The 24,081-nt window shown below is 41.3% G+C and overlaps 1 protein-coding gene across 6 annotated transcripts in view; it reads left to right on the forward strand.

The window, feature by feature from the left end:
• The window catches only part of SCAPER (S-phase cyclin A associated protein in the ER), a 312,812-nt gene that overhangs the window by 232,046 nt on the left and 56,685 nt on the right, over positions 1 to 24,081 (forward strand). For all 6 annotated transcript variants that reach the window (XM_066239323.1, XM_066239324.1, XM_066239326.1 and 3 more), the window contains one exon: positions 16,629 to 16,861. In XM_066239323.1, the coding sequence (XP_066095420.1) occupies positions 16,629 to 16,861 (233 nt within the window). The remainder of the gene's footprint in view (positions 1 to 16,628; positions 16,862 to 24,081) is intronic.

A 24,081-nucleotide genomic window follows, 5' to 3' on the forward strand; every position in this document is an offset into this window, starting at 1 on the left:
TGATTTATAGTGGTGACATATAAAAACTATCCTTCAGGAATGAAGAAGTAAAACTTTCCCAGATTTACAGAAGCTGAGGGAATTAATCACTACGAGACCTGCCTTACAAGAAATTCTAAAGGAAGTTTTTGAGTCCATTTTATAGGAATAAAGAGATACTAAACAGTAACACAAAAGCATATGAAAGTATAAAGGTTGCTGGTAAAGGTAAATATACCAACATTCAGAATGCTACAATACTATAAGGGCATATAAATCACTGTTACTTCTGGTATAGAAATTAAGAGACAAAAGTATAGAAATAACTATAACAATATATTAATGTACATACATAATACAGAAGTATATATTTTGTGACAACATAAAATGTTGAGTATTTGTATGTGATTCCTGTTGTTACCAGCTTAAAATAGATTATTATAACTATAATGATGGCCCTGGCTGGTGGATAGAGCATTGGCCTGGCATATGGATAGCCCAGGTTCAATTCCTGGTCAGGGCATATAGGAGAAGACCTTCTACTTCTCTCTCTCTCCCTCTCCCCCTTCTCTCCCTCTTCCCCTCCTGCAGCCAGTGGCTCAATTGGTTTGAGCATCAGCCCCAGGCACTGAGGATGGTTTGGTTGGTCCAAGCACATCAACCTCAGGCTTTAAAAATAGCTCTGTTCTCAAGCATCGGCCTCCAGATGGGGTTACTGGGTGGATCCCAGTCAGGGGCATGTGAAAGTCTGCCTCAATATCTCCCTTCCTCTCACCTAAAACAAACAACAAAAAACAAAAACTCTATAAGAGGTTTTATGTAACCCAATGATAACCATGGAGAAAATACCTATAAAAATACACAAAAGAAAATAAGGAAAAAAATCAAAGCATGCTTCTACAAAAAAATCAACAGTATAAAAGAAGGCAGCAGGTGAGGAATGAGAGTCAAAGTAACCACTACATAAAAAAACAAAAAAATGGCAATGGTGAATCCTTTATCAAGAATTACTTTAAATGTAAGTAGCTTAAAGTGTCCAATAAAAAGAGATACAAGGTCTCAATGGATCAAAAAACCAAGATTCAATTATATACCATCTGTAAAGACTCAGTGTAAATTTAAGGACACACAGGCTGACAGTGAAAGACTTGGAGAAGCTATCTGTGCAAGTAGTAACCAGGACAGAGCAGGGGTGGCCATACTTAACGTCAGAGTAGACTTGAAGGCCAAAACTCTTCAGAAGAGTTAAATAAGGACATTTTATAACAATTTTCCAGGAAGATAAAACAATTGTAAACACATAGGCACCCATCAGAGCACCCAGATGTAAGAAGCTAACAGAAGAACTAAAGGGAAAAGAGGACAGCAATGCAATAATAGTAGGGATTTCAATATCTCACTCTAATAATGGATAACATCTGGAAAGAAAATCAGTAAGAAAATGGGGTTTGGACAATGATAGCTACCAAAATATTCCACTCAACAGCACCAAGGTACACATTTTTTGTCAAGTACACATTGAACATTCTCTTGGCTAGATCACACATTAATTCACAAAACAAGTCAACAGATTTAAGAAGACTGATGTCATACCAAGTATATTTTCTGGCCACAGTGAAATGAAAATAGAGATTAATGTGAGAAGGAAAACTGGAAAATTCACAAATATGTGGACATTAAACAACACTCATGAAAAACCAAAGGTTCAAAGAGAAATTAATATCTTGAGATGAATGAATATATAACATACCAATACTTATGGGATGCTGCAAAAGCAGTGCTATGAGGGAAGTTTATAGCAATAAACACCTGCATTAAAAGAAGAAAGAGGACCTGACCAGGTGGTGGCGCAGTAGATAGAGCGTTGGACTGGGATGCGGAAGGACCCAGGTTCGAGACCCCGAGGTCGCCAGCTTGAGCACGGGCTCATCTGGCTTGAGCAAAGAGCTCACCAGCTTGGACCCAAGGTCCCTGGCTCCAGCAGGGGGTTACTTGGTCTGCTGAAGGCCCACGGTCAAGGCACATGTGAGAAAGCAATCAATGAACAACTAAGAAGTCGCAACACGCAACGAGAAACTGATGATTGATGCTTCTCATCTCTCTCCGTTCCTGTCTGTCTGTCCCTGTCTATCTCTGCCTCTGTAAAAAAAAAAAAAAAAAAAAGTTTAAAAAAAAAAAGAAGAAAGAGGCCCTGACTGGCGTCATCCTGGAGAGCCAGGGTTGCCAGTTTGATCCTGGGGTTGCTGGCTCCATCCCAAGGTTGCCAGTTAGCCCTGGTCAGGGCTTGTATGAGAAGCAATCAGTGGGTATGCAACTAAGTGGAACAATGAGTTGATGTTTCCCTCTCTCCCGTCACCCCCGCCCCTTCCTCTCTCTCAAAAAATAGAAAAAAAAAAAGAAATAAACTTTAAAAAATAAAAAGGAAGAAAGATCTCGAATAAACTGTCTAACTTGACACCTCATGGAACTAGAAAAAGAAAAACAAACTCAGCCCAGAGTTAGCAGATGGAAAGAAATAATTAAGATTAGGACAAACTAGCATAAAAACAGCCACATAGACCAACAGAACAGAATGGAGAACCCAGAAACAAACCCACGTGTGTTCAACTGGTACTATGCAAAGGCATCAAGAATACACGAAAGGAAAAGGATCATATCTTCAATAAATGCCGATGAAGAAACTGGCTATCCATATGCAAAACAATGAAGTTGGACCCTTATCTTATACCATCCCCAATATTAAGTCAAAATAGATTAAGGACTTAAAACCTAGAAGGAAACATAAGGAAAAAGCTCCTTGACATTGGTCCTGGTGATAGCTTTTTTGGATATGACACAAAAAGCACAAGCAACAAAAGCAAAAAATAAAAACAAAAAAATAATAAGTGGACAACATCAAACTAAAAAGTTTCTGCACATCAAAGGAGACCATCAACTAAGAGAAAAAGCCACCTAAGAAATGTGAGAAGATATTTGAAAACCATATGTCTGATAAGGGGTTAATATCCAAAATACAAGGTATAAACAATTACATTTCTACCAAATTATTATTAATTACAAAATGAGAGTAACTTTAGAGTGGAAAAACGTGACACTCACCACCTTAACAAGTGATCAAAGTGAACATTATTGATAATGCACAAATTAGTATGTCTGCCACTGGATAGACTCCATGAGAACCCAGCATCACTTCTGTGATATTCCTGCCAAATATGCATAACCTGGATCTAATCTTGAAGCATCAAACATATCTAAATTGTGGGATGTTCTTTAAAATAATCTGTGATCTTCAAAATGCCTCAAAAACAATGAAAGTTCAAGGAGTCATTGAGGAATTTTCCAGATGGGTAGAACTAAGACCTGATAGCTAGATGCAGCATTATTCTGAAGTATATTTGCATCTTTTCTGTATTTAAGATTCTGTACACACACACACAAATATATATATATATATATTTAAAGAAACATAGAAATAAAAGTTTTAGAGACTTAGAATGACTTTTTAGTTATGTGGTTTTAATCAACCACATACGTGGACCTCAGTAGTTGAAACACTTGGTAACTTAAACACAGGGGCTTATTTTGGTGGGCTTAAATGTGGCCTTGAACTTAAAAATGTTTCCTCATTGGAAAATGGTTGTTCTCATGAAAGGAAAGTGAAGCTTTCATTTGTAGACTGTATACTTGCAGCTGTATAACTGAAACACCTTTAAAATGCCTGCAGAGGAACTTTTAAAACAGCTCTTGAACTCTTTATGAAAATTCCTTCAAGGTAATAACAGCTATTCGATGTACATGTTGAGCCAATTTGAACACAGGATGCTGTCATTTCAGAGATTCAGGAAAGTGTGCAATCATGGTACGCAGATGGGAGCAGGTAGTCTCCTAGAATCCTGGTGGTAGAATGTTGTAGCTGCAGGAAGAAAACTGCAGGTGGAAGGGACAGAGGTTATTGTCAGCAATTGAAGGGAACAGTTCTCCCTCCCTTTTTGTCTAGTAGAGAGGAAGAAAGGCTGTGAACAGAAGCCTGAGATGAAGTTATCTAGAGAGGGTGACACTCGTACACGTACACATGTGTGCACACATGAGAAAACGGAGGCAAGAGGGGGACCTGGGGACAGGAGGGTGCAGGGGAGGAGACAGTGGAGAGAAGAGGGGCTCTGTGGGTCAAATGAATACAGGGAACCCTGCTCAGGTCTCTCCCAGCACCCTGCAGTAATGCCTTGTCTGCCTGCCCTTCTGAAGCTTACAAGTGGCTTCTTTGCGTTTGTACTTGGAGGCCTTCTGGCTTTCCAGTAAATGAAAGAATAGTAACACCAGACATTAAAAGGGTCGTACACACAGCTAAGTTCTCTTGGGGTTTTTTGTGAGGTGGGAAATGGACTAAGAGCTTTCTTTATGGTTGGCCTCTGCTCTCACTCAGTTCATTCTCACCTGTGAAAGCAGTCTGTTTAGAGAGGAACAAGCAGCAATATTAGGTCTTGTTAACACCTTTGGCTGCAGCAGATGAGTCTTCATGGAGACCACACTGCAGTGTGTAGTTGTTCCTTGAAAGAACTTTCTCTTGAATCTTGATAATACAGTTTAACAAATCTTTGTGTTTTAAAATTGTGCTTTAAATTTGGCAGTTTCTTGTAAACGAGCACTTAACTCTACATCCCAGCAATCTCTCTCGTAGCTATTTACCCAACAAAAATTAAAACATTTCCCTGAAAAAAAAAGACTCGTGCTCTCTCAGACCCTCTCATCAGTATTGCAGAGGAGAGGCAGCCAAGATGGCAGAGAGCTGAAGGGGAAGCCAGTTTATGCAGAGTTAGTGCAAAGAGAAGGAGATGGGGAACAGAGGTGAATAAGGCTGGTGGGGCCTTAGATTCTAAAAATACTTGGATGGGTCAGTGGTTTTGGGAGCCCTGAATGGAAAGGGAAGTGTTTCCCCACTGTGTGTATTTACTCGCTTGCTGGATGTGAGCTAGGATTAAAAGTAATGGCCCACCAAAAAAAAAAAAAAAAAAAAGACTCGTACAGCCTGACCAGGCGGTGGCACAGTGGATAGAGCATCAGAGTAGGACGCAGAAGACCCAGGTTCGAAACCCCAAAGTCTCCAGCTTGAGCACAGGCTCATCCAGCTTAGCATGGGCTCACCAGCTTGAGCGTGGGGTTGCTGGCTTGAGCATGGGGTCATAGACATGACCCCATGGTCAATGACTTGAGCCCAAAGGCCGCTGGCTTGAAGCCCAAGGTCGCTGGCTGGAGCCCAAGGTCGCAGGCTTGAGCCCAGGGTCATTGGCTTGAGCAAGGGGGTCACTCGCTCTGCTGTAGTCCCCTCAGTCAAGGCACATATGAGAAAGCAATCAATGAACAACTAAGGAGACAAAAGAGCCACAAGGAAGAATTGATGCTTTTCATCTCTCTCCCTTCCTGTCTGTCTGTCCCTATCTGTCCCTCTCTCTGTCCCTCTCTCTGTCTCTGTCACACGCAAAAAAAAAACTCGTACAAGAATGATCTTATAAGCCTTATCATAAATAACAAAATTTCTAAGCAATAAACATGTCCACCAACAGGTGAAATGATAAACAAATGTGGTAATCCATGCAATGGAGTAATATTTAGCAACAACAAAGGAATGAACTATTGATACACTTAGCAACATGGATGAGTTATTCAGAATTCATGGAAGCATTATTCAGTGTGGGGGAAAAAGCCAGATTTAAAAGTCTATCTACTGTATGATTCTACTGATCTGAAATTCTAGATTTTTTTTATTGATTTTTGGAGAGAGGGGAGGGAGAGAGAGAGAGGAAGGGAGGGAGAGGAAGTAATAGGAAGGAGAAGAGGGAAGCATCTACTCATAGTAGTTGCTTCCTGTATGTGCCTTGACCCAGCAAACCCAGAGATTCGAACCAGCAACCTCAGCGTTCCAGGTCTACGCTTTATCTACTGTGCCACCACAGGTCAGGCTAATTTGAAATTCTAAAAATGCAAAATAGTCTACAATGATACAAAGCAGATAGATGAATGAATGGTTGCCTAGAGCAGCGGTTCTCAACCTGTGGGTCGCGACCCCAGCGGGGTCGCCTAAAGCCATCAGAAAATACATAATGCATATCAGGTATTTACATTCCGAATCATAACTGTAGCAAAATTACAGTTATGAAGTAGCCACCAAAATTATTTTTTGGTTTGGGGTCACCGCAACATGAGGAACTGTATTGCGGGGTCACGGCATTAGAAAGGTTGAGAACCACTGGCCTAGAGCCTGGGGGTGGAGAACACTGACTTGGAAGGACACAGGGAACTTCTGGGGGTGATGAGAATGTCCTGTTTCTTGATTATGATGGTTCTTACACAGGTGCATACATTTGTCAAATTTTATTAAAGCAGGTGCAGTTTACAATCAAATTTATTTTTCAAATGTACTTTTGCAAATGTAGCAAAATTATATCAGTTAATCTGTGTAAGGAGTATAGTTCATTGTATACTATTTCTTGGCTTTGCTGACAGCTTGACATTTTTTTTTTTTTTTTTTTTTTTTTTTTTTTTTTTTTTCAGCTTGACATTTTTTAAAAGAAAAGGTAGTCTGGAAAGGATTATAGATACAGTGGCATTTCATTAGAGACCTAGAGAAAAGGCGAGGAAGTCATGAGGATACCTGGGAGAAGAGTATTTTTCCTGGAAATACAGTTAGAAAGGTAACTGTGAAATGGACCGTGAGGTTAGAGAGGTCACTGGGACAGTAGATGGTCAGGAAGGGCCTCGTTGGACATTAGACTGTTGGGGCTTTTACTGTTGTAGGAGATGAAATGATGGAAGAAAGATGTGATTCAATATTGGTAACAAAGCAATTGGTAAGCATTATGATAGCTAAGGCATGCATTATGTTTGCTAAAATTATATTATTTAGGATTTTGGCTGCACAAAATATATAAACAGATTGGAAGACATAATAAATATACTGAAAAGGGTCATGACATTGGGAATAAATGTAATGACCTCTTTAGTATTATTGGTAGAAATTTTTAAAAAGATAATGTTGAAACCCTATTAGTTATCCCTATGAAATTTCTTTTTATACTTTGAAACCAAGTAAATCAATATGGTAACTATCTGTCAGGAGTTCTGTTTTTATGTACAGTATACACGAGTAGAGATGTTTTATCAGATATCAGTGGTGAGCAGACTTGTTTTTTTCTAACAGCAGTTTGGCTGAAGGACGTAAAAAGGTGGGAACACTGGGGAAACCTGCGGACGCCCTGAGAGCCCCTCACAGGGTTTTGCCATTTCCCCCTTTGCTTTCACGCCGTCTTGACAGGAGCTTTCCAAACAACCTCCTGTGGCTTCTAGTGAACTTAATTCCTATTTTGACCATTGTGAACACACCGTACAACTTAAAAGTAGGTAAACCCAACCTCAGATTACTAAAAATGAGTTGGGTAGAATTACCACTGATTAGCAAGTTAATTTTCTCTCTCATGGAATCACATTACAAAGGATAGATTTATGCCACTCATAAAAGCATCTTTCTATATTGCAAAATAGAATATAGGAAGTTTTGATACCACTTTGGTGGTAGGAGGTAGTAGAGAAAAAAAGACTATGAGCTTGTCTTTTAAAAGTGATGATGACTTTAATTTAATTTTGCTAAAAGACTATGTCTCAGGGGGTCGATCTCATAAATATTGGGTTTCTCCTTGGACTGGATTTAGAATAATTGCCCCACACTGATGGTTTCTTTCTCCTGGGGACCACAGTTTCCTCAAATAGGAGATAAAAAAAAATTGATTCTAAGATTCTTTCTGAATCTAAATGAAATATCTGCAGATTTTAAGAAGGTCAAATATCTTTTGAGAGGAAGAAAAATTTTGTGCTAAAAATAGGTACATGAAATCAAACTGTACTTTGCTGGTACATTAAGAGTAAGACAATGACCATACCGGTGTGTTCTAAAGAAATATACTAAAGGAAATACCTTTCGTCTGTAGAAGAGAGATTGTGGTTTTAGATTTCTGCCTTTGGAGAGACAAGTTCAGAAAAACCAAAGCTCCATAGGTCTGTTTTTCCCAGGCTGAGTCTGTACATACCAGCAGGGGGTAGTTACAAGCACTGCTGCCTGCTGGGAAGGTCACCTCCCTTGCCCTCCGCAGACCACCCACCCCAGAGGGAATGTGTTCCAGGCTCAGGTGAGCCAGGTGTGCAGTAAACCAGGCCGTGGGCTGGAGGGGAGGAGAGTGTTGCTTGCACATCTTCTCTAAAGAACAGGCCCTTCAACTTACAGTGGACCCTTGGCTAAGCAATTGTACTGGAAGGAAGTCCAAACTCGAGTGTTGGTCTGTAAGCACATATCGGAGCTGTAAGTGTGCATTTCATCTCCCAGGTGTCCCCAAAGAGCAGGGTTATTTTCCCTCTGGCAAGTAACAGTGATATCCAGCTAGACAAAAGACAAGTACAGAGTACCAGTCTGAATAGAATATCCTTTACAGCAATGGTCCCCAACCCCCGGGCTGCGGACTGCTACCGGTCCGCAGAGAAAAAATAAATAGCTTACATTATTTCTGTTTTATTTATATTTAAGTCTGAACAATGTTTTATTTTTTTAAAATGACCAGATTCCCTCTGTCACATCATCTAAGACTCATTCTTGACGCTTGTCTCGGTCACGTGATACATTTATCCTTCCCACCCTAAAGGCCGGTCCGTGGCCCAAAAAAGGTTGGGGACCACTGCTTTACAGTATAGATAGCTTCTCCTTAAGGTTTCCTCTTATCAAACTAGAAAGAACTTGTTTGTCTCACTAAAGATAAGCCCTTTCTTGCCTTAATTCGGGCAGTTTTGAAATTCTTTTCTAGATGAAATAAGCAAAAGAGAACTCCATTCTCAGCAGTGAAAAGATTGATACTAAATGAGCAAATTAGATAAAAAAGTTGTTTGGAAAAGTGTGATGACGTGATTGAATTGAATGTGAGGCTAACTTAGACTTGGAAATAGGAAATCATGGTGAGAAAGGAATAGACGGTTCAGTCCAGCGAAGGCCTTTCAGCCTAGGTCCAGGGCCCAGTATTCACCACAAGCCTGACAAGCCAGGCTGAGGCCATGGGGTCTTGTGTATGACTGCCATGTTGTCAGAGAAAGTTTTCAACTGGTGTTTACTTTCTGAGAAACTGCCAAAATGGTGTTTCTAAAATTAAGCAGAAAGCCCCAATGACATAGTAAATAAAAAATTGTCAGCTATAGACAAAGAATATGAGGATAGTGTAAAAATATATCTGATTTACTTTACATTGAGCTTATTTTCTTGGGGCCGATGAAGAAGTGACATTTGGTTCTCAGACCACATTTACAGTTTCTGAATGATGAGGTGAAAATATTTCACCTATATTTATCCCAGCAACCTTTAAATACAATGTTTTCTTGCCCTTTGGCCAAGAATAAAGCTCTTCTGGATTTTTTTTTAATGGAAGAGACATCAGAAAGGCAGTGTTTGACCTGTGACTAATTTTCACCTCTTTCCGTCAGAGACAATTTCTCCAGAATCAGAATCCTCAGTAAAAGAGATGCCCAGTGGGAGGAAGTCCATGTGGGCTAAGAGAAAACATGTGATTTTCAGAGTCTATAGATTCAAGTTCAAGCCTCAGCGCTTCTATTAACTAGCAATGCAAATTGGGCATGTTCCTTGATGTCTCTGAACTTTGATTTATTAATGTGATACAAGGAAAATGCTTAAGCACCTGGCATAGTGGGAAAACCTAATAACTGTTATTTTCCATCCTTCATTCTCTGTCTCTCCCCCCAATAAGTGTGACTTATAACTTAGCCTTTTCTTGATACCTTAACATTCTCATTTTGAGCATCAGCAGTTACATCAATTTGTAGTAAATAATTTCAGAGGACATACAGTTGAGTTTGTTTAATAAGGATAACATGAGTGTCACATACAGTACCATTTGCACTCTTCTAAAAAATTAATTAAGTAATTAATTTTTATTAAGTGAGGGGCAGGGAGGCAGAGAGACAAACTCCTGCATGTGCCCTGACTGGGATAGACCTGGCAAGCCCCCTACAGGTGATGCTCTGTCCATATGGAGTCTGCTGCTCTGTTGCTTAGCAACCGGGGCCAAATTGCTAGTGGGAGGGGAAGAGAGAGACAGAAAGAAAAGGAGGAGGGAGAAGGATGGAGAAGCAGATGGCCGCTTCTCCTGTGTACCCTGACCAGGAATCGAACCCAGGACTTCCACACTTTAGGCCAATGCTCTCCTGTTGCCAACTGGCCAGCCATTTGCACTCTTCTATCTGTCTTTTCTTGTGCCCCAGGAATTGAGACACATTTGTTACTGCATGCCTCTTTTTTATATTGTTCTTGCTGTTCTTCTGTAAACCAATATACCGCAGTTCGTTATGGCTACTTGTAAAACCAGAGTCTGTGGGGTCTGAGTGACCCTTAGGGCAAGCAGAGCATTCCTCTGACCCCTTGACTATGTGTGTGGTATATATTCAAGTGTCAGATGAGCACGTGAACAAATAAATGACATTAATTTTATCTCAAGTCTTTTTTATTTCTTCTTGATGCAATTACTCGATGAAATACAAATAAGTGAAAGATTGCTACCTACACATGCATTATCTGAAATACTTAATGATGAAAATTATTAAGGTTTTTGAAAAGAGAGGGTTATAAAAATCTATGATGAATGAAAAATCCCAACATTACCCAGGAATTTATTTCTGTTGTTCTTTTTTTTTTTTTTTTTTTCCCATTTTTCTGAAGCTGGAAACAGGGAGAGACAGTCAGACAGACTCCCGCATGCGCCCGACCGGGATCCACCCGGCACGCCCACCAGGGGCGACGCTCTGCCCACCAGGGGGCGATGCTCTGCCCATCCTGGGCGTCGCCATGTTGCGACCAGAGCCACTCTAGCGCCTGGGGCAGAGGCCACAGAGCCATCCCCAGCGCCCGGGCCATCTTTGCTCCAATGGAGCCTTGGCTGCGGGAGGGGACGAGAGAGACAGAGAGGAAAGCGCGGCGGAGGGGTGGAGAAGCAAATGGGCGCTTCTCCTGTGTGCCCTGGCCGGGAATCGAACCCGGGTCCTCCGCACGCTAGGCCGACGCTCTACCGCTGAGCCAACCGGCCAGGGCTGTTGTTCTTTTTGAAATGTGTAAAAGAAAAAGACATTTGTGTCTTCAGGGAATTTATTGAATTAATGTTAAAATGTGGTCGATTGAATACTAAGTTCCATTCTCTCTATCTGGAGGTCCAATGAATATAATCCTGAATCCTCAGTAGCAAAGAGATTGGGAAGGTAAGGAAAGCAACCAGTTTTTAATCTGGAAAGCACCCCTGGCTGGTTGGCTCAGTGGTAGAGTCTCTGCCTGGCATATGGGTGCCTGGGTTCAATTCCTGGTCAAGGCACACAGGAAAAGTGACTATCTGCTTCTCCACCCCTCCTTTCCCCCTTTTCTCTCTCTCTCTCTCTCTCTCTCTCTCTCTCTCTCTCTCTCTCTCTCTTCCCCTCTCACAACCATGGCTCAACTGGTTTGACTACATTGGCCCTGGGCGCTGAGTACGGCTCTGTGGAGCCTCCACCTCAGGCACTAAACAGAGCTCAGTTGTGAGCATGACCCCAGATGGGCAGAGCATCGGCCTCAAACGGGAATTGCCAGGTGGATCTGAGTCAGGGTGTGTGCGGGAATCTGTCTCTCTATTCCCCTCCTCTCACTTGGATAAAGAAGGAATAAGATAAAGTAAAATAATCTGGAAGGGAAATGATTGAGAGACAATTGCCTAAAAGCTAAAACCTAAATTAGCAGAAGGAAGAATGCCAGAGGAAAATTTGTGCCACAGGTCTCCAGAAAGCTTGGGAATTAGTTACCAGGTATCTCAGAAAATGAAAGTACATGTAGGGCTGGAAAGAGGAGGATTCATTAAAAGTCTAAACAAGAGGCATCTTGAATGCCCTGGATCCCATCTGATACCCGGAGAGACAAGTGGCTGCCCCCCCCCAACCCTGGCAAAAGATAGGTGATTGAACCAGGTTACTCAGAACATGGGAACACCAGGTACTGTGTCATACAAAAGTCATACAAAAATGATTAAGTCAAAATCTACGTCTTAAACAGTGAGATACTCAATGCCTTTCTCAGTGACCTATGAGAAAATGAGCAGAACATGTTATATACTTCAGGCTTGGAGGATATAAGGATATCATTCTTGTGAAAGTAAGTATCTGGGAGAACTGACGCATAAATACTGAGAGTTGGGGTTTTGCAGTGAAAAAGCTGAGTCTCCGCTTAGTCATCCAAATTAAAGCCCCCCAACCACACAGAGTTTGTATCCAGCTTGTGATCTGATCAAGATCGTGATAACTCTTGATCTAACTGTGCATCAGTCTTAATTGTGAGCAGGAAACCCCAGATGACCACATCTTTAGGAAAGCTTACAACCTGAAATATAAGGTCAGAACTCAAAAGAAACCAAGACCATGCAGGGAACAAAAAAATCTTAAAAGATAATTTCATAGTCATGAGAAAATACTGTGTTCATGAAACAAAACCAAGATGTTACAAGAACAAAATATTGAAGAAACCAAAAATAGCTCCTGAAAATTAAGAATATAACTGAATGCAAACCATGGTAGAAGGACTGGAAAATAAAGGAAATCACCTAAAAAGTAGGACAAACTACAGATGAAAAGCAAAAGAAGAAAATAGAATAAAATTAAAGCCTGGCCAGGCAGTGGCACAGTGGATAGAGAGTTGGATTGGGATGCAGAGGACCCAGGTTTGAAACCCCAAGGTTGCCCTGCTTGAGCATGGGCTCATCTGGCTTGAGCACAGGCTCATCAGCTTGAGTGCAGAGTCGCTGGCTTGAGCGTGAGATCATAGACATAACCTCGTGGTCACTGGCTTGCCCAAAGATCACTGGCTTGAAGCCCAAGGTCTCTGGCTTGAGCAAGGAGTCACTGCTCTGCTGTAGCCCCCTTGGTCAAGGCATGTATGAGAAAGCAATCAATGAACAACTAAGAAGCCACAACGAAGTATTGATGCTTCTCATCTCTCTCCCTTGCTGTCTGTCCGTCTCTGTCCCTCTCTCCGATTCTCTTTGTCTCTGTTAAAAAAAAAAAGAATAGAAAATTAGAGGCTCAGTTCAGGACCAAAATCTTATAGAAAAAACGAATGGGAGAAAATTAGTAAAGAAATAATGCAGGAAATTTCAAAAATCTAGGTTGAAAATAACACCGAGTTTTTGCCAAGAAATGAAGAAAGACCTATACCAAGATACAGGAAATAAGAAGTTTCTAAAAGTTTCCAGAGATGACAAAACAGGTCATGGACAAGAACATTAGGAATCAGACTGAACTTCTCAACAACAGTCCTGAAGTAGGAAACAATGGAGCAGCTCTTCAAACCTCTGAAGGAAAATTAGTCCCAACCAAAAATCATATATCCAGTCAAACTATCAGTCAGCTATAAGGATGAAATAGATATTTTCAGACATACTAGGTCTCAATTTTTTTTTTCTCGTGTACCCTGTCTTAGGAAGTTGTTGGAATAGATCGTACAACAGAATGAGAGAATTACATTGGAAGATGACATGGAATCTAAGAAATAAACGACTCTGAGCCAGAGGAAGGATAGAAGGAAATCCTAGGACAAAGGTGAAGGGCGTTCTCAAGTGTGAGCTGTGTAGTAGGCCCAGACTAGAGCAGGAAGTGTGTCTCCAGGAGAGCAGAGAAAGAATCAGCAATCCCTGCTGTGTTTGAACTTGAGAGGAAATTCCACTTCAACCAGAAAAAATGACAATGAATTAATGATATATAAATAGGAAATTCAACGTATGAAAAAAGTTATCTGAGTGAAAACAAAAATTTATACAAGAAAGTAAATATAATCATTTACTAAATACCATATTTTTCGTTCCATAAGACGCACCTAGGGTTTTAAGGAAGAAAATAAGAGAAAAAATATTCTGAACCAAATGGTGTGTTAAAATATTTAAAAATATATACCACAATAATATTTCAACAATGTAAACTCAACAGCGGTATTAACAGCCATTAGCACTGTGATTAACAAATGAGAAGAGACTTTAATGTTCAAATACTCTTCTAGTTGTCTGGGAACCCGCAGCAGCTTTTAAAAAATGAACATTTGTTCCATAAGACACACGGGCATTTTCCCCTCCACTTTTGGGGGGGAAAACTGCGTCTTATGGAGTGAAAAATATGGTAGCTTAGCTGTGAATAATGTTTATATAGTCAAAATGGAAGAAACAATATTATGCAATCAGTAGTGCTGGGACCAGGTGTTCTTATTCTCCTCCTCTGGTCAAGTGCATTGTAGGATGACGTTGCTGAGTTCCCCTATGTTTGGGTTGGACTCTGATTTTTTCTGGCCAGTGATGTGTGAACAAGAGTGGTGTCTGTCACTTCTAGGTAATGCACTTAATGATGACGCGAGGCTAGATTTTTTTCTCTCTGCTGCTGTGACCTGCAGTGCTCTGTACTGTCTAATACACTAGCCAGCATTAAAATTAAAATTAATTAAAATAAAAAATTCAGTCCCTGAGTCACACTAACCACATTTCAAGTACTAAGTAGCCAACTGTGACTGGTCCATATATAGAATAGTGTAGATTGAAATGTTTCAGTCATCATAGAAAGTTCTATGGAAAATTGTTGCTCTCTAAACTAGTGGTTTTTAACCATTTTCATCTCATGGCATAATTACTAAAATGCTGTGGCACACCAAAGAGTATATTATTTGCCTATCTGAAAAAAAGGCATAATTTTGATTGATTTACAACAAAAGTAATAATAGTAATTATGTACCCTTTTTGCTCCAAAGTGACATTTTAAAAAATCAGGTGTCTGTACTTATATATAAGGATTTCTGTTACCAAAAATTAACCAATCAGACTCAACCTTATACAATGTGACCAATAAAATGCAACTCTATTATATGACCTATATATTTATGGTTCAAGACAAGACACTTACACCAGATGGCTATTGCTAAGTTGGCTTTTGTCATTTTTTTATTTGACAATCTTAGAGGAAAGAGATCAGTGCCCCTGAGTAAATAGGTATTGCATGTTTCAAAAATTCTTGTGGCACACGAGTTTAAAATCATTGCTCTAAACAGTTGTTGCTTTTTTACCTGGGCTTCAGAGTACAGATAGTAAGGATGCAGAGCAGAGCCCCAACCAGCCTGAAGTGGGCGTGTCATTTGAATTAAAAAGAAAGCAGTATTGTCTGAAGTCACTGAGATTTTTGAGAAATGTTGCACTGCAGTTTAAGGTAGCTCCTCCTGTTAATGGTGCTCATTAACAAAACAATACACAGTAAATGCTAGTGAGGGTGTGGAGAAAAGGGAACCCTCCTGCACTGCTGGTGGGAATGCAGACTGGTGCAGCCACTGTGGAGAACAGTATGGCGTTTCCTCAAAAACTTAAAAATGGAACTGCCTTTTGACCTAACTATCCCACTTTTAGGAATATATCCTAAGAACACCAAATCATTGATTCAAAAGAAGATATGCACCCTCATGTTTATTGCAGCATTGTTTACAATATCCAAGATCTGGAAACAGCCCAAGTGTCTATCAGTGGATGAATACATTAAAAAGCTGTGGTACATATACGCAATGGAATACTATGCGCCATGAAAAAAAAGGAAATCTTACCTTTTGTGACAGCATGAATGAGCCTGGAGATTATTATGCTGAGTGAAATAAGCCAGGTAGAGAAAGACAAATATCATATGATCTCACTTATATGTGAAATCTAATGAACAAAGTGAACTGAGGAACGGAATAGAAGCAGAGGCGGAGTCACAGGGAACAGAGGGACAGCTGTCAGAGGGAAGGGGGTTGAGAGGATGGGATCAGAGAAGGTGAAGGGATTAGTGAAATTATATATACATAACAGAGATACAGATGACAGGACAGCAAATCCCAGAGGGAAGGGGGAAGGAAGTTCAGAGGAAGGGAGTAAAGTGGGTATAAATAGGGACATGGGGTGGGGGGGTGGGGGTGTTATATTCAGTGGGACACTTGAATCCATGTAAACAATAAATTAAAATTAATAAAAAAAATTTTAAAAAGGTAGCTTGTCCTGACTCATATAAAATCCTGAGTTCAAACCCCACTCCTGATACCCTTCTATATTGGAATAGTCTAGTTATGCTAGCTAGTCATAACCTGAAGAAGCTTGATGGACTGTTTTATAACTATGATAGAGTTTCAAAGGGAATTAGAAACTAGAGCAGGCACTGCAGAACGATTCTACTCTAATTACATTGGCTTAGAAATGGCTCGGTGGTCAGATATAACTTGTGGCCAGCAGTCTTAAACAAAAGTGACTTTCATGGAATGTCTAAATTAACAACAACAAAATAAATGGAGGGAATATTTCCTTTAGGTCCTTTTGTTACCCATGTTTTACATATGAAGCTTGGTGATAATAACCTGCCCAAGGTCACCCAACTACCGAGGGCAAAGCTGAGATTTGAACTCAGCAGTCTGACATCAAAACCAACACTTGAACATTTAGATAGCCACCTAGAATTTCAGATTTATAATTCCAGAAATCTTCCACATCATCTCTGTCCACTTTGGGTAGTTTTATTTAAACACAATTACTGTATTTATTTCCATCTAGGTTTATGTTCCAGATGAAAATAATGTTATTTTGGGAAGAAATACAAATAAGCAAGTTTTTGAAGGCTTGACCACTGGACTTCTCAAAGTCAGTGCTGTGGTTTTTGGCTGCCTGATTGCCAATCGACCAGATAGAAACAGCCAGCCAGCTACACCAAAAATATCAACAGAGGAAATGAAAAACAGACCTTCACAAGGTGATGCTTTTAACAGTCGAGTCCAGGACCTCATCAGGTAAAATTGCTAAGTTTCTTAAAATTTTCTTCTGTGTTTTAAAATTATGTTGCCTGACCAGGCGGTGGTATAATGGATAGAGCATGGCCTGGGACACAGTGGACCCAGGTTTTAAACCCTGAGGTTGCTGACTTGTGCACAGGCTTATCCAGCTTGAGTGCAGAGTCGCTGACTTGAGTGTGGGATTGCCGGCTTGAGCATGGGATCATAGATACAACCCTAGGTCTCTGGCTTGAGTCCAAAGATCACCGGCTTAAAGCCCAAGGTCACTGGCTTGAGCACAAGATCACTGGCTTAGCTGGAGCCCCCAGTCAAGGCACATATGAGTAAATGATCAATAAACAACTAAGGTGCCACAATGAAGAATTGATACTTCTTATCTCTCTCCCTTCTTGTCATCCGTCTGTCCCTGTCTGTCTTTCTCGCTCACTTAAAAAATAAAAATTATGTGCCCTGGCCGGTTGGCTCAGTGGTAGAGCATCAGCCTGGCGTGCGGAAGTCCTGGGTTTGATTCCCGGCCAGGGCACACAGGAGAGGCGCCCATCTGCTTCTCCACCCCTCCCCCTCTCCTTCCTCTCTGTCTCTCTCTTCCCCTCCTGCAGCCAAGGCTCCATTGGAGCAAAACATGGCCCGGGCGCTGGGGATGGCTCCTTGGCCTCTGCCCCAGGTGCTAGAGTGGCTCTGGTTGCGACAGAGCGAAGCCCCGGATGGGCAGAGCATCGCCCCCTGGTGGGCAGAGCGTTGCCCCCTGGTGGGTGTGCCGGGTGGATCCCGGTCGGGCGCATGCGGGAGTCTATCTGACTGTCTCTCCCCGTTTCCAGCTTCAGAAAAAAAGAAAATAATAATTACAATAATAACCATTTATAGAGTACTCATTATGGGTAAAATATTATAGTAGAGGCTTTGCAGCCCTTTAAATGTAGTATTTCTAATTTGGACTTCATAGGTGAAAAAATTGCTCAGAAAGGTTGTTTTGCCCAGGATTATGTAATAAGTTCTAAAGTAGGTAGGAGAGTTGAGACTGGAACTCGGGTTTAGCTAGACTTCTAGCACCTGTATTCTCTCTCTATTATCTTTTTATGTGAGAGGAGGGGAGACAGTGAGGCAGACTCCCACATGCACCCCAATTGGGATCCACCTGGAAACCCCCCCCCTGGGGTCGATACTCAAATACTGAGCTATTTTTAGTGCCAGGGGCTGAAACAAGGACCAATCAAGCTATTCTCAGCACCCAAGGCCTCACTCAAACCAATTGAACCACTGGCTGCAGGAAGGGGAGAGGGAGATATAGGGGAGCAGAAAGAGGAGAGAAGTAGATAGTTGCTTCTCCTATATGCCCTGACTGGGACTCAAGCCCAGGACATCCATATGTTGGGCTGATGCTCTATCCACTGAGCAATGAGCCAGGGCAACCAACACCTGCATTCTTTCCACTACAGAGATGTGGCAATTTTTGCCACCTGTTCAAGGTCACCCTGCTTTCTTCTAAGGTCACCTTTTCCCCCACGTAGATTTACTCCTACTTTGACATCATACTTTTTCTCCTTTATGAATCTGGAATCAGGAAGGACATGTTGGTTTTTCATCAGGTTTCTGTCTGGTGTTAATCAGTCATCTGTCCCATCTACCTGACTCCTCTGCAGTTGGCACTGATGTCTGGCTTCCAGATTCTATGCAGTTTGCCTGTGGGTTAATAGGAGAAAATGCCCTCTTCTGGATTTGCATCTGTCATCATCATTAAATTCCCTCTGGTTTCTTGTCTTACTTTTTTTTTTTTTAATATGGGTTGTTTTTTTTTTGTTTGTTTTTTACAGAGATAGAGTCAGAGAGAGGGATAGACAGGGACAGACAGGAACGGAGAGAGATCAGAAGCATCAATTAGTTTTTCGTTGCACACCGTGACACCTTAGTTGTTCATTGATTGCTTTCTCATATGTGCCTTAACCGCGGGCCTTCAGCAGACCGAGTAATCCCTTGCTCGAGCCAGCAACCTTGGGTCCAAGCTGGTGAGCTTTTGCTCAAACCAGATGAGCCCGTGCTCAAGATGGCAACCTTGGGGTCTCGAACCTGGGTCCTCCGCATCGCAGTCCAACACTCTATCCACTGCGCCACCGCCTGGTCAGGCTCTTGTCTTGCTTTCTTGGAAATTGCTGTTTTATTCATTATCTTTCTTATCCTTATTACTGGGTTTATTTATCCTTTCCCTCTGCCTGCACTCCCTCCCCAAGCATATTTATTGCTGGAGAGCCCTGGGCACTTTGGGTCTGCAGTCATTAGTCATACAGCACTTACTTGTACCCTCCCTGGCCTTTCTCTCAGTTGCTAGATCCAATTCAGTTTCCTCATGTCTTCCTGGTTATTGTGTGACCTGCCGTCTCTGCTGATGGATGCCATTCTGTCCCAGCTTCTCCATGGGACCACTGCGTGATGCAGCAACTCTGATTCTTGTCATGCAGACAGCTCAGTCACATGCCTCAGGTGTGAGGAGGCAGGGACCCAGCCAGATGCTTTCATGCAGCCCCAGTGGGCTTCCAGGAGAACATACATTCATCCGTGCATATGTTCTTATAGCTAGCAGATCCTTTGTAAAGGAGGAAGGTACTAGGACAAAAGTAGTCATAATCTTCCACACCAAATAACTTTAAAAAGAGGATTGACAACTACAGCACTTCAGAACAGAACCATGCCAGAAGGGGGAGAAAAGCAAATGAATGATCACTTCTCCTGTGTGCCCTGACCAAGACGTCCATATGCCAGGCTGACACTCTATCCACTGAGCCACTGGCTAGGGCCAAACTATCCTTTTTTATGTTGAGTGTTCATTATGAAATTAAAGTAGCTATTTTTAATTTTTAATTAAAGTAGTTACTTTTAATTTTTTTTCCCTTTCACCTTTATGCTACAATTGTTTAACACCCTGTTCTTACATAGTGTTGTAATTTTGTTTCTATTTGTCACCTTACTCAAAGTTTTGTGTACTATTGTCTTTTTGTTTCAGGCAGTATAGCTCCTTTTAACATTTCTTGTAATCCAGGTCTTGTGATAGTAAATTTCCTTAGCTTTTTTATTTTTTGTCTTGGAAAACTATTATTTCTCCTTCATAGCTAAAGGATAACTTTGCTGCATAGAGTCTTCTTGGCAGATGATTCCTATATTTCAGTATTTTGAGTTGTCATTCCACTCTCTCCTGGCCTGTAGAGCTTCTGCTGAGAAATCTGACAATAGCCTGATGGGTTTTCTATGTAGGTTACTGTCTTTTTTTTTTTTATCATGGCTGCTTTTAGAATTCTTTTTTTTAAATCATTGACTGTTGACAACTTTAATATAATGTGTTAGAGGTCTTTTTATATTGAGATAATTAGTTCTATTAGCTTCTTGTACTTATATGTCTAGCTCTTTCCCCAGGTTAGGGAAGTTCTAATCTGTTAATTCTTTAAGTAGACTCTCTGTTCCCTCCCCGCTTTCTTCTCACTCTGAGATACCCATTATCCTATGTTGCCCTTTCTCAATGAGGCAGATAGTCTTGTAGAATTCTATTGTTTTTTAAAAATCTTAGGTCTCTTTCCTCTTCCATGTGAATCACTTCTAGATTTTTATCTTCTCTGCCGTGTGATCTGCTCTATTTCCAGTACTTTCTAACGCAGTCTTCATCTCATTCACTGAGTTCTTCAGCTCCAGAATTTGTTTGATTCCTTTTTATAGTTGCAGACTTTTAGTGAAGTACTCCTTCTGTTCATTAATTTTATTGCTGAGCTCATTGGACTGCCTCTCTGAATTTTCTTATATCTCCTTGAGTTTCTTCATTACAGTGATTCCGAATTCTCTTATGATTTTGATTACAGTCTTCTGTGATTTTGGCTTTGGGTTTTAGAGAATTGTTATTTTCATTCTGTGTTACTTGGTGATTGTCTATTAAGCTTGATGAGCTGTTCTTCTATGGGTACTGTTTTTTTATTGAATTTATTGCAGTGACATTGGCTTGCAAAATCATACAGGTTTCAAGTGTACAGCTCAATAAAACATCACTTGCATACTGCATTGGGGGCCCAGTGCACCAAGTAAAGTCTCTTTCTGTCCTCACTTCTCCATCTGCCCTTTGCCTGCCGGTACCTAGCCCCCACCCCCCTGCCCTCTGGCTATCACCACACTGTTATCTGTGTCTATGTGTTATGTATTATATATGTCTTTTTTAAATTTTCCTTCATCTTGTTTCATTCAATCCCCTCAGCACCATCCCCTCTGACAGCTGTCTGTCTGATCCTTGTATCCATGCCTCTGTTTCTATTTTGTTTATTAGATTTCACATATAATATAGTGAGATCATATGCTATTTGTCTTTTTTATTTTTATTTTTTGTATTTTTTCTGAAGTGAGAAGCAGAAAGGCAGAGAGGCAGACTCCCGCATGCGCCTGACCGGGATCCATTTGGGAAGCCCACTAGGGATTGATGCTCTGCCCTTCTGGGGCGTTGCTCCATTGCAACTAGAGCCATTCTAGTGCCTGAGGCAGAGGCCGTGGAGCCATCCCCAGTGCCTGGGCCAGCTTTGCTTCAGTGGAGCCTTGACTGTGGGAGGGGAAGAGAGAGGTAGAGAGAAAGGAGAGGGGGAAGTGTGGAGAAGCAGATGGGTGCTTCTCCTGTGTACCCTGGCCGGGAATCGAACGCACAACTTCCACACTCTGGGCCAATGCTCTACTGCTGAGCCAACTGGCCAGGGTATTTTTTTTTCCACATAATATTCCATTGTGTATATGTACCACAGCTTTTTATCCACTCATGTACCGATGGGTACTTGGGCTGTTTCCAGATCTTGACTGTTGTAAATAATGTTGTGATTAACATAGGAGTGGATATATTCTTTCAAATTAGTGTTTCAGGTTTTTTCAGATATATTCCCAGAAGTGGGATAGCTGGGTCAAAAGGCAGTTTCATTTTTAATTTTTTGAGGAATCTCCATACAGTTTTCCGTAGTGGTTGCACAAGTCTGCATTCCCATCAGTAGTGCAGGAGGGTTCCCTTTTCTCCACACCCTTGCCAGCACTTATTGTTTGTTGATTTATTGATGATAGCTACTTTGACAGGTGATATCTCAGGTGAGGTGATATCTCATTGTGGTTTTAATTTGCATGTCTCTGATGATTAGTGATGCTGAGTGTATTTTCATATGCCTTTTGGCCATCTGTATGTCCTCTTTGGAGAAGTATCTATTCAGGTCCATTACCCAGTTTTTTTAAGCAAGAGAGACAGATTGAGGGGCTACAGCAGAACGAGTGACTCTTTGCTCAAGCCAGAAACCTTGGGCTTCAAACCAGCGACCTTTGGGCTCAAGCCAGTGACCATGGGGTCATGTCTACAATCCCATGCTTAAGCCAGTGACCCTGTGCTCAAGCTGGTGAGCCTGTGCTCAAGCTGAATGAGCCCGGGTCCTCCGCGTCTCAGTTTAACACTCTATCCACTGTGCCACTGCCCAGTCAGGCCCTTTACCCATTTTTAAATTGGCTTATCTTCCTGGTGTTCAATTGTATAAATTCTTTTTTTTTCTTTTTTTATTGATTTTACAGAGAGAGAAAAGAGGGGTGGGAAGAATGAAAAGTATCAACTCACAGTTGCTTCACTTTAGTTTTTCACTGATTGTTCACTGCATGTGCCATGACCGAGCAAGCCCTGGGTTTTGAACCAGCAACCTTAGCATTCCAGGTCGATGCTTTATCCACTGCGCTACCACAGGCCAGAGTTGTATAAATTCTTTATATATTTTTTTTAGAAATTAACCCCTTATCAGATGTATCATTGGCAAATATATTCTCTCATTTAATGGCTTCCCTTTTCATTTTGTTGGTGGTTTCTTTTGCTGTGCAAACGCTTTTTAGTTTGATGTAGTCCCATTTGTTTATTAATACCACTGTTTCCCTTGCCCGAAGAAATTTATCAGGGGAAATATTGCCATAAGGGATGTCTGAAATTTTACTGCCTATGTTTTCTTCTAGGATTTTTATAGTTTCGTGACTTACATTTAAGTCTTTAATCTTTTTGTGCGTGGTATAAGAAGGTGGTCTAGTTTTATTAATTTTTTTTGCATGCATCTCTCCAGTATTTCCAACACCATTTATTGAATAGACGTCTTTACCCTATTGTGTATTCTTGCCCCTTTTGTTTGAGTTTTAACAGTTAAGCAGGTGGATAAACAGGAGTCTTTCTTTTGTTTTCCAGCAGAGGGTGCTATAGCGCAAGTTTTTGTTTTCTCCTACCTGAGCTACTTGCACTTCCAGGTTCATGGTGGGGGAGGGGGAGTTGCTGTGGTTAAGGAGTCGCAACCTGGGCAACAGGGAATAGTGGGTGCCTCTGCTGTGTCTAGGTCACTCTCTCGGGTCTCAGAGCACCACCAACATAGCCCGGGAAGGAAGGATCTGGGTTTGCGAGCCCTCCACACTACTACCTGGTTCTTTGTAGCCGCTTGGAAGCCAGGTGCTCTGGCTCCAACACTGCTGCTGCCTCGCTTACCCTCTACCAGGTCATGGTGTGGTGGCTGCTTCTGGCTCCTTCTTTGCTACCTCCTTTGCTGGGGCAGATGGCTCCACCATGGCTGCCAGGGGATCAGGGTACATGCACCATTCCTGTCCTTCCCCATCCTGCCTCTCCTCTAAGTTTTAATACACCTCCTTTCAGATGTAACAACGTGTGCATTCCTCAGGCATCCTGGTGTGTTTATAGGGGAACCTTTGTTGGGTTATAGATGACCTACTAGTTGTAAGTTTAAGGGAACATACAAAAGGATCATGTCACTCCACCATGATACTGATGTCCCATGTGTCTGTTTTTATGCCAGGACCATCCTGTTTTATTACTATAGCTTTCTAATATAGTTTAAAATGAGAGTGTGGCTATTTGGTGTGTTTTGTGGCTCCATGCAATTGCTTTTTTTTTTAATTTGTATAAAAAGTGCCATGGAATTTTTGCTAAGGGATTGCACTGAATTTGCAGATCAGTCTCCAGTGATAACATCTGGACTCTCTCTTTTTTACTTCTGCTGTCTCTGCTTGGCTTCTTTCTATAAGCATATGTTCTCCATGTAACAAGCAAGGAAGCTGGCTACTAACAAGCCCCATACTCACTTCTCTCAGTGTAAGAAATTTTTTCCATGGTCATATATTAATTTCACGGAAGATGCTGAGTGGCCCTTGTTAGGTCACGTGCCCATCCTGGAACTTGTTACTACTGCCAA

This window comes from Saccopteryx bilineata, chromosome 7 (genome assembly GCF_036850765.1).
Source record: "Saccopteryx bilineata isolate mSacBil1 chromosome 7, mSacBil1_pri_phased_curated, whole genome shotgun sequence".
In the NCBI taxonomy this organism is placed as follows: domain Eukaryota; kingdom Metazoa; phylum Chordata; class Mammalia; order Chiroptera; family Emballonuridae; genus Saccopteryx; species Saccopteryx bilineata.